Genomic DNA, 16061 nt, shown 5'->3' with positions numbered 1-16061 from the left:
TGGATACTTTTCTTTGAGATCCCAGCCGGGTTCTGTTGGAGTTAGATCTGGTGGCTGGGGAGGCCACTGAAGTACACTGACCCAGCCCGGACTGTGGACCCAGGGCAGGTTGGGTCCATGGGTTCGTGCTTTTGACGTCAAATTCTGACCCTACCATCTGCGTGCCCTCTTCTGTTGTAATTCCTGGGTTTGTGTAATGTCAAGCTCTTGTTATATTTTTAAGCCTGGACTGCTTTGTGGCAAAGTTGCGTTAGGAATATTTAAAACTGGCATGTACTCTCAGCGAGCACTTTATTAGGAACACCTTACTTAAACTGGATAGTCCCTCCCTTTCCTGTCAGAACAGCCTCGGTTCTTTGTGGCCTGGATTCCGCTCGATGTTGGATACTTTTCTTTGAGATCCCAGCCGGGTTCTGTTGGAGTTAGATCTGGTGGCTGGGGAGGCCACTGAAGTACACTGACCCAGCCCGGACTGTGGACCCAGGGCAGCTTGGGTCCATGGGTTCATGCTTTTGACGTCAAATTCTGACCCTACCATCTGCGTGCCCTCTTCTGTTGTAATTCCTGGGTTTGTGTAATGTCAAGACATGTTCGTGAGCCAGGACTGCTTCGTGGCAATGTTGCATTTCAAGAATTTTTGCATTAATGTGATTATGTACTTGGCTCTGTCCCAACTGAATTTCCAGCAAATGTTCTATGTCATGATATACAATGCTATCTCACTGTAAAACGGCCTCCACCATGAGAGAAGATTGTATCCATTTCAACACCACTGTGTGATAGGTCCTGGCCTTTGGACTCAATGTGAGGTTGTGTTGTCCCGTGTACTGTATGTGTGTCAAAATGTACTGTAACACAGGTCTCTGCAGCAGCACCACAGAGATTAATTTCTCACCACTGACTGTTCAGGGAAATTCATTCTTTTCTCTGACTCACTGAAAGATATCCTTTTTTTTATGATGCACTCCACACATTCCACCGTAACCGTAACTGTCCCAAAAGGCAACAACAAACAAAAGCTGCACATACAGAGAATTTTATTAAGTTGGAAACTGAGAAACAAGACGTAATATAATTATGGTAAATGAATTAATTATAGGCTTTTACTACTAAGTTAGATATGAAGCATCACATGCTGCACACAGTTCTGTGCCTCAAGCAGCAAAGAGTTTTATTTAATGCCCATGTGTGACGTGCCAAATGGATTTGATTAGTCTGAGCATGTAGTGTTATCTTCATCAAAACAAATTTCACAAACACCAACTCATCTCCATCATAATTAGATTCATATCTAGAGGACTCACCATGACTCTCTTAATGTCCCAATTTAAGCTCCGTCCGCGGTGCCCTGGGCGTGTTTTCTTGTTCAGTCGTTACTGCGGCAGCAACAGAGGTTGTTAACAGAGTTTCCTGGAACCATTTCTGGTTTAATAAAATCTTGTCCTTCTGGCCTTAAAATGCTTGTAGAGTAAGAGTTGGCTCTGTCTCTGAACTGAGATCACCCTCTGAACCCTGTTGTTAGGCTTGTGTACCCCACTCCCTGTCCTGTTTTATAACTATAAAAGTCATCCAAGCTGAAATCGTGCCACTGTTGGCCCGTTTTATCAAAAGGCGGTTCCAAAAAGACTTGGACTTAAGGTAAATTACTGCAAAATCTTGGCACGTGAAATTGAAAACATTTGCATTACACTTCCAAAACTGACACACAGACTTTCAGCTACAGTGAGTATACTGGAATTTGGATCCTGCAAGCCAGGAGGGCCAACAAGCCAAATTCAACTTCCAACTGAATATACTAGAGGCCCCCAGACGGACTTTCCTCTGCTGTAAAATGAAACACAGCTCATTCATACCTCTCAAAACATTTCAGATACACACATAGAGGGACACGGGGTTTCTGCGGAGAGAGTCTCACAGACTTTCTCTGGACACACTGGCATCACCCTTTTGTACCCTTTTGTTGTCATTCCTCCTGCTCATCAGAGGAGAAAGCACAGGGAGCACGCAGACTGTAAAGGTTGCGGGTTGCCGAACCAGCGCAACCTGCCTGCTCGCCTCAAGGGACGGAGGCCGATGCAGCCGCTCAGACACAAACAATTTGGACGTTTAAGCACTAAAGAAGGGAGAGACAGTCGTCCGAGCAAAAAGGGAAAACCTTAAGTTACTGTCCAAGTAGCCTTGCTTTCAGTTTTCGGCAGCTTCACCTAAAGATCACAAAAGGATAAAGATGGAAACACCTATTTGAGCGAACGCATGGAATATTCCACCTACTTATCAGTGACAAAAGCATCCCCTTTGAGACTGGATGGTAGACTTTCATATTTGTCGAAGCCAAAAGTGTGTGTTTGTAATGCACAGGGAGATTACTATGACTAATCATCTTAAAGTGATTTAAGGTGAAATTTCACGGTTCCCTCAGCAACCCAGTTTACAGGGATTAATCCAGTAACCTGAAGGTGCACAAAACAACCTAAGAGCCAGGTATTAAAACACTGTCTTCTTCTTTCTTGTAAGTGTGGAATTCATATCGCAGTATGATATTCAGTTGGGTGGTTCTAGTATTTTTAGACTCAATATGTTGAAATTAGAGAAACTAATGAATAAAAAAAGTACTCACTCTTTCCTCACTATAATTCCATCTCTGTGGAAAATGCTTTGAAACAGCACTTGGACCATTATGTGGGGAAATAAAACATGCAGAAAATATAACTAGATAGTTGAATAAATAAAATAAGAAATATCCAAATAATGAACAATAATAAGTCGTCATATTCAGAGACTTGCCCTTTTTGTATCTGGTCAGAATTTCTAAAAAAGGGGGCACATTAGGGGGGTTATCTCCTCAGTATCCCTAAAGTCCCGGCTAGAGCCCTGAGTGAACCCGATAACATGCAGGTTTAAAATTTGACAAAACTATCTAAATAAATATTAAAGAAATAAATTAAAGTTCTAAAGGATCTAAAAGTTTTGTAACTATGATCTCAAAGGTTTAAAGAGGAATTTGAAATTTAAAACAAAATTTCAAGGACTGCAAAAACCCACTTTGCACTCATAATGTTTACAGTGTTGTCAAAAATTCAGGTCTGCTCTATCAGCATTGCATGCTGGAAAACGAAAAAGTCAATCAGTCATGTGAGCTGCACTACAGCCAATCAACGAAAAGATTTCCATCCAAACCTCTTTTCTAGATTCCATCCTCATCCGCTTGTTTCAGACACAGATAACTGAGAACTTAACGACATCATTGAGTTTATGCCTACATATAGTTTAATTACACAACCAGCCATTCTGAGCCATCGCTGTCCAGTGGTTGGGCTCCTCAGTACAGCTGCCAAAGGGTGGGTCGCACCTTCTGACCCTCTTCATGGTAACACCGCAGGGGAAGACACAGATATGCTGACATGTTAAGCGCTACATCTTCCTCCTGGCTCTGCAGGGCCGCAACCCAACATGCCAGCTGAGAGAGAGACCGCCGACGCCCTGTGGAGCCTGAAGGATTTCCACAGTCCTGTCAGCATGTTCCGTGTCTCCTTGGACTGCTGGTGATTTGTCTGAACAACAGGATATGTCAAACTCTTTTTTTTTTTTTATAGAGGAAGAAACAGACTGCAGTGTCCTCTCACTGCTTTTAAACCTCGGTCACAGCTCCGACTTACTGGCCTCTGCGTGAGTAGAAAGGATAAACATAACACTGTAGTGATTCAATTAAGAGTTTCAGATTCCAGTGCGTGAAAGCCTTTCCATTTGATATTTGCTAAACACACACTGTCTGGTGGGTTTTTTTCTAGGAAAAATACTGAGCTGCAAAGGATGTGGCGCGTTGCACATGTTTGGTTTCGCTTTGAATAAAGTTACAGTCATCTGGAGATCACACCAAAACAGAAAATGCACGCTTGAATTCATCAGCTGTACTGGCCTCAGCTGAACTGAACGGTGAGCGCATATCCACGGGACACATGCGTAAACCGATTGTGTCTTTGGGAGAAGGAGGAGACCCGGTTCGACGGCGCGAGTGGTTCTGACCCCAACAGATAAAGGACCAGATAAAGAAGCTCCCAAACTCAAACTTCAACAACGGACAAAGTAAATAAATAAAGGACGACACAGTCCAGCCATCTCCGGGACGGTACAGGCTCACCACAGTGGAGAGTGCTGAAACACCAAAGATGGAAGGGAAAGGCAGGAAAACCTAAACTACTCGCCCCTCTTAACATTGCCCAACGTATCCTAATGAACTGCTACTTCAGGGTCTTTAGATTAGAAATCTGTTGAAGACGTCTGGGGAGGGGGGCAGAGATATGACATTTGTATCACAGAATAACATCTTTCTAATCATGTCTGTTATGCAATTTTCCAAATATTTGAAATATTCCAGCCCTCATGTGGACTTGCTGGAACAGGACATTGTCAGCAGATTCCTGACATCTACTCAAAACGTGGAGGTTTTTCTCTCGATAAAGGACACACTTTTCGATTCTGAGATCATTTCTGTGCCCGGCAGTCCCGCTGCCGTCTCCTCATTTGATTTGCCTCTGTACACCGATGTTTGCTTTGTAATGAAGGAGATCTGAGAAATGAAACTTACTCCGACTCTTGCCCTCATGGTGAGGAACGCTGGATAATGGTGTCAGCTAAATGGCTAAACGGAGAATTTAACTCAATGTGGACTGCTAACAGTGTGCCCTGTGTTGTGAGTACCAGTCAGACAGAGGGTGTATTCACGGGAGAAGCGACCTGGGTAAAATTTTTAAGCTTACTCTCCTGAGGCACTCGTAAGTGGCTCTGGATAAGAGTGTCAGCTAAATGCCTGGATAGTTGAGAGGGAAAGGTGCCTAATTTGATAGTAGAGGAGGAAAGACACTGAGAATTTCACCCCAAGCATTTGTTTGCTCGTAAAAATGCCATCTTCCTACACATTCAGTATTTTCTTTCAGTTCTTTTATATGTTTATTACAGTTTCATAGTGACGTCATAAGAGAATGAACTTTTCGCTCTTATTTTTTGTATAAATCTTTCATCATATTCGGTTAAAATGATCCAATGAGTTCCTGCTATCTGAAATTGGCATCTGTCTGTCTAAAAGTAATTATTCGTGCAAGATGTCTCAAACATCTACTGGTCAGATTGAAATGAAATTTGGTGAGAATATTCATGATCCTCAGGTGATGATTCCTAATGATTTTAATGATTAATGCATTCGGCGCCACCATGACGTTAAAACATCCCTTTTTCCCCAAGAAGATGAACCCCTTTCTATAAAGGTCACTCAGTGACCTTTCATCCGGCACTTCCATCAGGCCAAAGTGTCCGCTCTTCACCCGTGATTTCAACAAGTCCTTGCACACAGCTGGGGAAATTGTTTGTTTGTCCTTGCCCTGCAAAAGGACTCATATGAGCCTTCTCTGAGCGACTACCGGCAGGACGTGCCCAACACCACAAAACAGGTCATTTTACAACTCGGTCAAACATAAGTCTGGTGATATTCTGCATTTTTCTTATTGTTGAATAAAGTCCCACGAGAAGAACCAAACCAACAATGAAAGCATCCTACTAAAAAGTATTGTGTGTGTGTGTGTATCAAAGCTGGATAGCTCTTATTCCCCTGAGCCGTAGAGCTCAATTGTTGTGCAAAAACTATTAAAAACGCGGTGAGTCACACTGTTGCAGTGGGTACATGTTCCTTCATCGCCATGAACACACACGCACGCTGTAGTTTAATTTGAGTCAATCCCACAGGCACCATCCCACTTTCCCAAGTACTACCTAGAGCGCTAAATGTGGATTAATCCACCACTGAAAATAGTCCCCAACAGATTTGACTGTTTCCTCCTGTTGAGTAATGTTTGCTAAAAACTACTGAGGCAGCTGTTTTAGGAAATTACTGAGACTTTTAAAAACAATCAAACTATATGTTTGGGAGGTATTTTTAAAGATTTACGTCATCAGTAGGAGCCATAACGCCTAGGGCAGAGAGTCGAAATGTGTTAAATTGTTGAAATGCATTGTTGAATTTGGTCTTTTCACGGGATTGTTGACAGTGAAAAAGAATAGCATAACACCAAACTCTATCTTTTATGGTAAGGGAAACATTGTGATAATGGCCAATAAAAACAGGTGTTGATGTTTAATGGGATGGGCGTCGGACCTCTCTGACCCAGTTTCCCCTCTGCTTCCTGACGAGGGACCGGCTCACGCTGTTCTTTTCAAGGACAGCTCTCGAACTCAGGATGCAGTGATAGTCCGTACGTTTACATTGGACATTTTAAGTCGTTTGCCCTCAGGAGCAGCTCATCCGGGGCAACTTACAGCATCGCGAGAAGTTCTCCTTTACTGGTTCAGCAAATTAAGGTTAGAGGACACAGCCCCCTGGCAATACTCCTGTCACCCTATATGATAATGTATGACATAGAAGTGGAAGACAAGGGTATAAAAGAAGCAAGATTATAATGAGACAGTGGTATCAACATTATGTTTAACACCATCACCTTTTGAGGTATATGTCGCTGAAACCACAGCAATATGAAGAAGAATGAATTTTATTTGTGGTGTTTCAAGCAAAAAAAGATTTATGCTCTCTCTAATGAAAGGGCGTTTTCATTTTTATGGTGCGATTGCTGCGATGTCAATCAATAATAGATTAAATGTCAGGTTAAGCTAAGACCCAGGGTTATGGATCTAATCTGCGTACATTTAGGTGTGGCAGTCGTAATCTTCCCGTTCCAGAGAGGAGATGATTACACGACCCTGTTCCGACATTGTTTACTTATTGTTTGACAGGAGCTGAAGGTGACGAGTTATCGTTATAAATTAGTTTGTCCCGGTTTTGATGATGAGTGAACCCGATTGGTTTACAAATGCTATAAAATCCATCCAAGTGCTCTTTAAATTGAAAAATTATTCCACACTAACGGCACCAAAGATCTAACCAACCTTGCTAATAAGTGTGTCAAAACAATAATGGCTGCTTTTAGTTGACTTCAGTAGATAATATTGAAGTGACTTCAAGTGATAGGACTGAATGAGTTCTGATAACGAACATGATGATCTTCAGACTGACAGTATTTTGTTGTGTAGCAGATACTGATGTATTACTGCTGTTGAGCTACAACCTCCTATCTCCTAAAGGAAGTAGAGAAGCGATAAAGCTTAGGTCGAAGATGTTTTCTGTCCAAAAAGACACAAGGTTTTTACCCAACAGCAACAATATTTTTCAAGTTCAAAGCCAACTTTATTGCCATGTTGCCACAGAAGTTGAACAGGAAAATGCTTTGAGAGGATGAATGAAATATATATATATTAAACTGACTGCTTGCTGCAAACCCTTTCTAAAATCCTGATTTCATAACTGTAAGAATACATTTCATTGACATGAAGGGTACAAGTCACTAAAAAAATAAGAAAATAACATCCTCTAGTGGTCACCCGTAGTTCGTACAACTCATGATTTGTATGAAGGGTTTTGTTCCGTTTTCCTGACACCTCCAAGGCATCTTGGAGATTCATCAGTTCCATGAATGTGAAACATTTGTAGCTGAACTAAATTTGAACGCTGCAATTCAGTGGTATTGCTTTCTAAAGGCAAGCGCTGAACATGCCTTTAATGGCTCTCATAGCCAGAGTAAAACGCATTAAAGATTGAGGTTGATCTCTAAATACAAAAAAAGAAAAAGAAAAAACCAGTCGTAACATAAACAAATAAGTGGCAAGATATTGTCTTCTTCTTTTTTTGTTCTAGCTGGTTCACACAAAGCAAAAAAATACTCCTCTGAAGTTCACATTTGTATATTTCTTTCAGATGATGCCTTGCTCAATGTGCAGACTCAGATTACAGGGAAAACGTGTGGCCTTACATTGACACGTCGATTTCAAGGTTATTAGAGAAAAAAGTCATTAAACTAACAATGACAATGAATAGAAGGCACATATATGCAGATGTTTGTTATGCAAGCCTTACTGAGGTCAGATATTGGAACATTCCTTCTCACACATCCAGTAGTGATGTTCTTGACAGGTGTGCAGGAACCAGTTCTTCAAGTGAGACCTGCTTTCGTCAATATATGCACAACTCCAAGCCCAGGTGTTCAAACAGTCTGGCTCCACATCATTCCAGTTACTACAAAACAACACAAAACACCGTTTTGCTGCGTTTTGCTGGTGAGGGCGGAACAGTGCAATAAAGTTCTGGGTTGACTGTGTGTGTGTGTGTGTGTGTGTGTGTGTGTGTGTGTGTGTGTGTGTGTGTGTGTGTGTGTGTGAATATATGTGTGAGCCAGTCCAGGCTGCGTTCTACCTTTTGCTCTGTGCATGATGGGATAGGTTCCAGCTCCTGATGACGCTGCACAGGATAAGCGGGTGTAGAAAATGGCTGGATGAAGGGATCTGATGATACCTTATGGTGACTGCTGGTTAGTCACTAGTCGCTAGTCTTTGTTTTAAAAATAACAATTTCAGCGTTCAGGTCAAAGTGAAACATTTAGAGTCATGCCTTGTCGTATCTACTCTGCTTGGAATTCATCACAAAAGACCCTCGCGTCATAACTCCAGCACTGACAGCTCTTCCCAGAATTTTGGATTGTCAGTTGGGCGGGAAAACGTTTTTACTCTCTGTCCTTTTAGGAACCCATCCGTGCATTTACACACCTGCTTATCCCGTGCCCCATCAGCCTACTGGTGATCCCAGACATCCACAGACCCAACCCCAGAACCACCCAGTAGGTGTATATTTGGTCATTTTCGGGTCAAATGACGTCTGGGTGAACTCTGGAGTAAATCTGGTTGAACACAGGCCAGGACATGCTTCGCAGTGTAACATGCTAACGTGAAAGTTCTGTAGTACAGTACAGTCTAAGACTTACGTAAAAGACGGCAGGCTCCCATCCACCCATGTCCATGTCCATCCCGATAAGACTGGGTTTTTCTGACCACTCAAGCCCATCCACATTTTGACAGCACCTCCCAAAATGCGGACCACTCTCTGTTGGGAAGGAATTGTAGCCGAAATGCTTTATCCGTTGTGGTTAGTGAGGTCAACCAAAAATAACCGAATGGAGCATCACAGCTGAACCCAGACAGACGGAACGGGACAAAGCAGGACAGGATTGGGTGGGACAATAAGAGACTAGACCAGATCACATGTATCCTTACGGTGAGATTAGAACAATTATTAGTGTTTTTAATCTGCTACCTGCTTCAACAGTGCACACATGGCTGTAGGGAAATATGGTATGTTAGATTTACGTAAGAAAAATCACACATACCTCTTCCATTTTATTATTCAGAATCACCAAATGAGCTCCTTTCCTCACACAGTCCTTTCTGGCATACTCCCAGGTGTTTGTCGTAGACGAAAGCTGGTAACAGCTGGAGTTGTACGTCCACCATCCCAGGGGACATCTTGGGTTGTTTTCTTCTGCTAAGGAGCAGGCACAAGACAGGACACATCAGGGTGAAATGGGATTGTACAGAACAAGACAGAACGGGACAAGATGGGACGGGACAAGGGACGGGACAGGGACAGGGTGGGACGGAAAACAAGGCACGAAAGTACAATTTAAGACAAAGCAATATAGAAAAATCCTCAAATAAATAGCATGAGGGGGTCCTGGTTGAAAACTGTTGTGCTCCAAAGCATGAAATTTAAGATGGCTGTTGAAGATCATGGCTTTTCTGAAAAATACATGAAGCAAGACAGCAAAGCGAGTCTACAGCCATGCTGGGCACCAAAGCCAGCAGAATGAATCCCCTGGGTACCATGAATTTCTGTACTAAATGTCACAGTGATCCATCCAGCAGTTATTAAGATATCACAGCCTGGACCAAAGTGATGGACTAGAATAGCTAAAAACATATGAATTCAACAAGGTTAAAAAATTCCCTCACCCACTAATATTATGGTCCAAAGTTGGTGTATCTGATTCTGTTTTTCGAGGATCTTCGCATTTAACATGTTCTTGTAATCGGTCAGGCGCCTGTTAGTGACCTGTAGCCCCTTCTTTTCGTCTGCCAGTTGGTTTTTCCCTTGAAGCAATTGGTTAATCTGTAGAAGTAGTTGTTTCATCTCTAGAACCAGATGGTCTTTATCTTGAAGCAGTTGTTCGCTCTCTAAAATCAGGGCTCTGTTGTCACCAGCTGACATCAGGGTGAAGTTGCTGGTCGAGGTATTGTTGTCAGAAAAGCCAACTAGAGAGGTAAAAACAGATGTTTGTGGTTTCTGATGTTTCACACTTTAAGCACTAGTTCAATGTTTTCGGGAAATACACATGTTTTGTTGGAGTTAGATGAGAAGACTGATACCACTCCTACAGTATGTCTGTGCAGTATGGAACTAGAGCCAGGAGGTGATTAGCTTAGCTTAGCATAAACCCCGGAAGCATGGGGAAGCAGCTGGGAGACTCTCCATGGCCTTCTACGTCCTGCGAGGAGACGGTCACGTGCTAGCACTACTACCGACCAGTTTATCTGCCAGCATGTTTATTGCTACTGCTGGCTGACCTCTAATGGCTGTGTAAAATATTATTTTTATTTTTACATTAATACACGAATAGATTACACTAGCTATGGGTTTGAAGTTGTTTAAAAGTTCTTTTATTAGTTAAAAGAGATGAGATGTGGCGGATTTATAGGCTTCACCCTAATTTTCTCTGTATGACACAACCAGGGCAGTTGTTTTCTCCTTTCGTCAACCTTCTTCTACCGTACAAGAAGACAAGCTAGCAATGCTACCAAACACTAGCCTACCAACGTGTCAGACAGCTGGCCCTCGTATCGCAGGTCTAAACGGTCTCTGGAGAGTCTCCCCGAAACAGCTAGCTTGGCCCTCCCCAAAGTTAGAAACCTCTCCGCTGGTTGCCTGGTCGTCTAATACTGTCTTCGGAAAGTCAATGCGCCTGGCCGCTGTTTGCCAATAATTTGTTCATCGGGTACATTTGTGATTGAAATGCAACAAATTTGTCAAATCTTTAGTTTGCGGAGAGCTGCTTGCACCAGTAGTAAAAAAAACAAAAAACTTTTCATGCTAAAATTGACAGCTTTGGCTGGTGTCTACCTTGCCATCCCAACATGATAAAATATATACATATATACATATATATATATATATATACATATATGTATATGTGGATATAAACATGTATATGCACACACACACACATATATATACACACACATTTTTATATTTACATTTCCTTTTGATTTTCAAATAGTTTTTCTTTAGCTGGACGGAAAATTTACGTCCTCAAATCTGTAGCGTTAGTTTTTGCAGTGTGACGTGGAAGGTGGGGGCTGATACTCACCGGCGTGTAGCCGAAGAGAAACATTGAGAGCGGACTGTAGGATGCACAGCAGGCCGAAGCTGACCCCAACCAATCTGTACAGTTTGGACTCTCCTATAGGAAGGTAAAAACATGCATACCTCTCACCATCAATTCTGTTATCCTCATCCGGAAAATGCAGTCGTGCTTGTCACTCACTGTGATTTTCCGCCGTTTAGACTGAGTTATTTAAATCAAGCTGCGTCTTTGCTTCAAATCATTATTATTTTTAATTATATATTAATTATTTTCCTTTTTAAAGCTATGGGTTTACAAAACCATTTCAGTTTTCCACCTAAAATATATAAATTGCTAATCACACCTTTTGTTTTTATTCCTATCTCTGTGGTTTACTGGTTTACATTTTAGCGCATTTTCCAACTCTGTGTATAATAACCGACTTAAACAATGAGAAAAAGAAACCAGAGAAAAATATACAGAGAAAGCAACACAGACTGTACAGAAGACGAGACTAGACTGAGGTTTTGCAGAAGAGATGACATCCTTAAAACCAAGAGGAAGTGGTTGTATTCAAAGATTTTTATGAAAATTCCAATGTCACTGATGTAATGTCAGTATTAGTTCAAACCTTAAAGTTAAAGGAAAACCAACAGTAAGAATGGAAAGGAGTCATTAGTGCTATGAATGTATATATTCGCTTTAGACAGGCAGTTCCTGAGTTTCTAAACACACGCTTTATGAACAAAAACTCACCAGAGAGGCTGTTCTTTTCTTCTTTTTTTAACATGCACAGAAAAACACCTCTCACTAAATTGCAAGCACATCTAACTTTTGGATAACTCCGTTATTGGTTATTGTGTATCGTTGAACACGACAGGAGAACACTGGATAAAGAAGCCGGACTCCTTAAAGCAAAGAAGCTTGCAAATCAAATGTTAAACTAATTAGAATAGTAGCGAAACACTTATTCTTTAAAGAACATTACCTGCTACCTGAAGCAAAAATGTACAGGGTGAGAGTTCACACCAAAGTGCTGTACGATGAAACAGAAGAAATGAAAAAAACAAAAACACTTCAACTTATTTGAGATATTCTGACCTGAATGGTTATTTTCTCTCCTCTCCCCTCTGTTCCTCCTTTCAAACAATGGTGAATTGACATAGTCTCCTGTCGCCATTTCTTCTTGCAGTGACAGTGTTGAAGCAATGGTTAAGTTAAGGCACCGTTTTTTGTTTTTTTTCTCTTTTCTTCCTACGAACTCTTGAGGTTAGTCTCCAACTGCTTCTCTGGTGTTCGGTGTGGATGTATGAGGTTATCATTCCCTATGTATGCTGACTGATGGTGACGCAGCGCAACACACACGGACGTGTCACTGACCACAGATGACCAAAAAAAAAAAAAAAAAACAAGTACTGTGCTCAACTTTGATGACGAGCTCTGTAATAATGGAATCCAACACCATTCAACTGCAGCAAACGACCTTCTATCCAGTACCTGCTTTTGGTGAATTGATCATTCAGTGAGTGCGGGATATATATCCTCTATTTGGGAAAGCAAATCCTCAGAGGAAGTCATGCTACCAGCGCGTCTGCTTTATTGTTAACAGACGCGATAGGGAAAGGAGAACTTGATATTCAGCGAGCACTAGAAAACTGATGCGGAAAAGTTTGCTGAATGACAAGTGGTTACGGATCAGAGAAGCCGAAAACGCCACTGCCGGTCGTGTAGTGGGGTCCTGCCAGGTGGGTGTGCTGTAGCTTCAGTGGCTCTGACCCTCTGACCCAACTACGTCCCTCTGCCTCACACCGGTTCAGAGGCGAGTATCGTGCTTTTTGTTCCGCGGTGCTTTATTTCGCAGCTCCGGTCACTGACTTCTTCACGATTTAACGTTTTTACACACAAAAAGAAACGACGAGCCGATGAATTATAATGCCCTGCATAGTTAAAACCAGCTCCAACTCAGCCGACTACAGCTGTAAAATGCTGCTTACACATGAATGTATCTGTGATAACAATTCAATTATATCTTATACTGTAAAGTCACGAGAGGCACTTGTCTGAATTATGATACTCCTGATACTTCAAGTACATCGTGTTAACGTCTTCGATGCGCTGCTTTCACCTGTGATGGAGTAGGCTGTTTTTATATCGCAGTACTGCAACTTTCAGGATCTAACTACGTCCTCCGGCGCCGATCAGCACGCTCCTACCGCGGTTAGGCAGGTGTTCGGTCGACCCCGCTGCCCAGACGTGGGTACATGCTGTATAACTGCGTATGCGCCCCACCGTACATCTGGCCACTGCCAGTTGTCGGAGCCAATGGAGAGGTTTTACCAATACAGTTAGCTGAAGGGGTTAATGTGTACCTCGACCAGCTTTGGCTGCTGTCAGTTTTGTTTTGATTTTGGCAGAGATATGTGAACGTATTACAGATTTTACCCATTAAACAACATTATGTGACAGTATCTTTGACATCTCACGCGTGCACGATATTGCTTCAGGTCAAGCTTTGTTAACAAGTGCAAACAAATGGTTACTCCCAGAGCACTAATTACTACTTTGAGAGCACTGACTTTAAATTAGTGCAACTTACCAGGCTCCATGAAATACAAAACCCTTTAAATTAAAAATTTCAACACAACAGTAATCTAAAGTATTTATTTCAACCTTTTTTAATATCTGTGGTCCTCATGGAACTGATATATAACAGACTCACACATACATTTAGCAGGCTGCGCAGTCTCCACAAAGGGAAGCTGTTTCCATTCATCATTAGCGAAGACACTGCTAAGAACCAGCTGCACCAGATACTGGCTGTCACTCACTGCATGCGCCCACAGAGGGTGACAGCAAGAATGAAAATAAAGTCCTTTTAACAAAGGACGCGCATCCGCCCACTTCCTCACTACAGACAAACATGAGCTAAATGTTGCGTGAAGAAGTGGGAATTCGCCAGATATTTTATGCAGCGTCTTTGTCTAAAAACAGCCTCCACAATACCACACTTCAACTGTGATTTTTACATCCTGTATTAATGGTATTTAAAGTGTTTACTCCCTTATTACTGTAAGGTTCTACATTTATATTTCTGCTTTTTACAGTTTTTATATATATATGTATACGTATATATATATACACACACACGTATATATATATACACACGTATATATATATATACACACATATATATATATACACACGTATATATATATATACACACGTATATATATATATACACACTATATATATATATATATATATATATATATATATGTGTGTGTTTTAAAATATATTATTATATATACATTTTATATTGTGTTTTATTGTGTTTTATTGTGTTGCACTCCAGTCTTGTTCTGGCACACTATGCACATTTCATTATTTAGTTTGTTTTACCTTTACGGAGACTCAAATACACCGGCAGACAAGCTGTGCTCTGAAAGGAGTTATTTCAAAGAGATGATCTAGAAGTCGTTGTACTGGTATTTCTTTGCTAACCTGAGTCAATACTCAAAACCCAACTACCTTTGAAGCTGCATCCTTTTTCTTTTAACACACAGTAATAAAAAGAACACACAGAGAAAAGAAAATTACAATAAAGCACACATTAAAACCAGCTATGTGTAAAATGTATATATACAGTATTTTTAAATGTCGTTCCTTACAGGTGGCACTGACCCACTTCACAAGGACAAACAAGGATCGATCGTCAATTGTGGATCATCCGGCTGCAGCCTAATCCTGCTACTACAAAACACAACACTTCACATTAATGTCATCAATAACAATCTACACCAGATTTAACAATTTATGTATTCAGGTGGCATTGTTATCCACAGCAATTCAGAAACCTAGGGTGAATGTGGCACCTTGCTCTGACTGTTGGTTACATAACAAGGTTCAGACAACACAGAAGACCTTCACTGACGCAGCACCAATTGTGTCAAGGCGCAGAGTGCAACCGACGAATGACGAGCGTTCCAGGAAAAGCGGTTTGCCTGCCCATGGCCAGAAACATAACATGCATGTTTTAGTTTGCAATGGAATGGTACATGCTACATCATGGTCATCAGGTCAGTCACTATAGTGTAACCCATTACACATTGAGTAACATTCATAAAGCTTTACAAACGTACCCTTCCGTCCACCCACGTCCATGTCTTCAATCGGCCCATTTGTTGACTTTTCAGGCCGATCCATACGTCAGAATTTCCAAAAATATGGAGAACATCCTGATGGGAGGAGTTTGTGGTGTAGATTTAATTTTGGGAATGACTTATTTGTGGTGAGCAGAAAAGAATCTGAGAATGAACAACACGTCCAACCTTGAGGCGGATGGGCTAACGGAAGCATGGACGTGCAGCTGACAAATCTGTAGAAATGATGGGATGCCATCATGCCAACATGGACCTGAATCTCAAAGGAAAGTTCCCAACATCTTGTGGAATCCTGGCCACGAAGACCTGAGGCTGTTTTGAGAGCCAAGGGAGTGTTAGTGTGGTGTTCCTAATAAAGTGCCTGCTGAGTGTACATGTGATATTGTCACAGTGTTTTTCTAACTTTTTAAACCTGAATAGCTACTCGAGGAAAATGTAAGGGGAGAATCGGGGTCCAGGCAGTTTAAAAAATAAAAATCAGCTCTGTTCTCACTGAATACGGACATATAATAGAGCAGTTCGATAAAATCAAGCCCCAAATACTTAGATGTCCGTTGACAGCAGACAAATGCTTGAATCATAAAAAAACTAAAAGGGTGAAACCGAATAACACATTCAAGACAAAAATAAAAAC

General features: G+C 41.5%; 1 protein-coding gene across 5 annotated transcripts; it reads right to left on the bottom strand.

Moving 5' to 3' along the window:
- Window positions 1-1304: 1304 nt before the first annotated feature.
- On the bottom strand, window positions 1305-15454 carry LOC120784217 (snaclec crotocetin-like). Of its 5 annotated transcripts, XM_040117811.1 has the most exons (7): window positions 12369-12565; window positions 11292-11384; window positions 9880-10179; window positions 9258-9412; window positions 8856-8974; window positions 7955-8113; window positions 1305-1376 (listed from the first exon to the last, which is right to left on the bottom strand). In XM_040117811.1, the coding sequence occupies exons 1-6, from the start codon at window positions 12445-12447 to the stop codon at window positions 7960-7962; spliced, it is 900 nt and encodes a 299-aa protein (XP_039973745.1). In that variant the 5' UTR covers window positions 12448-12565; the 3' UTR covers window positions 1305-1376; window positions 7955-7959. The 5 variants fall into 5 exon arrangements, with proteins under 5 accessions (XP_039973745.1, XP_039973746.1, XP_039973744.1 ...); XM_040117812.1 differs by lacking the exons at window positions 1305-1376; window positions 12369-12565 and adding an exon at window positions 15407-15454 and having other exon boundaries at window positions 7257-8113; XM_040117810.1 differs by lacking the exon at window positions 1305-1376 and having other exon boundaries at window positions 7257-8113.
- Window positions 15455-16061: the final 607 nt, after the last annotated feature.

This window comes from Xiphias gladius, chromosome 22, assembly GCF_016859285.1.
Source record: "Xiphias gladius isolate SHS-SW01 ecotype Sanya breed wild chromosome 22, ASM1685928v1, whole genome shotgun sequence".
Lineage (NCBI taxonomy): Eukaryota > Metazoa > Chordata > Actinopteri > Istiophoriformes > Xiphiidae > Xiphias > Xiphias gladius.
Note: the sequence above shows the minus strand (reverse complement) of the source record. Positions and strands in the feature narration are given on the sequence as shown.

Bases quoted from the DNA above. Each gene is read 5' to 3' on its own strand.
- LOC120784217 (XM_040117811.1), bottom strand. From the start codon at position 12,447: ATGGCGACAGGAGACTATGTCAATTCACCATTGTTTGAAAGGAGGAAC. The intron at 9,413-9,879 runs GTGAGGGAATTT...CCTGCTCCTTAG, and splicing joins TTGGACCATAATATTAGTGG to CAGAAGAAAACAACCCAAGA. The intron at 8,114-8,855 runs GTAAGTCTTAGA...GTTGTTTTGTAG, and splicing joins GGGAGCCTGCCGTCTTTTAC to TAACTGGAATGATGTGGAGC.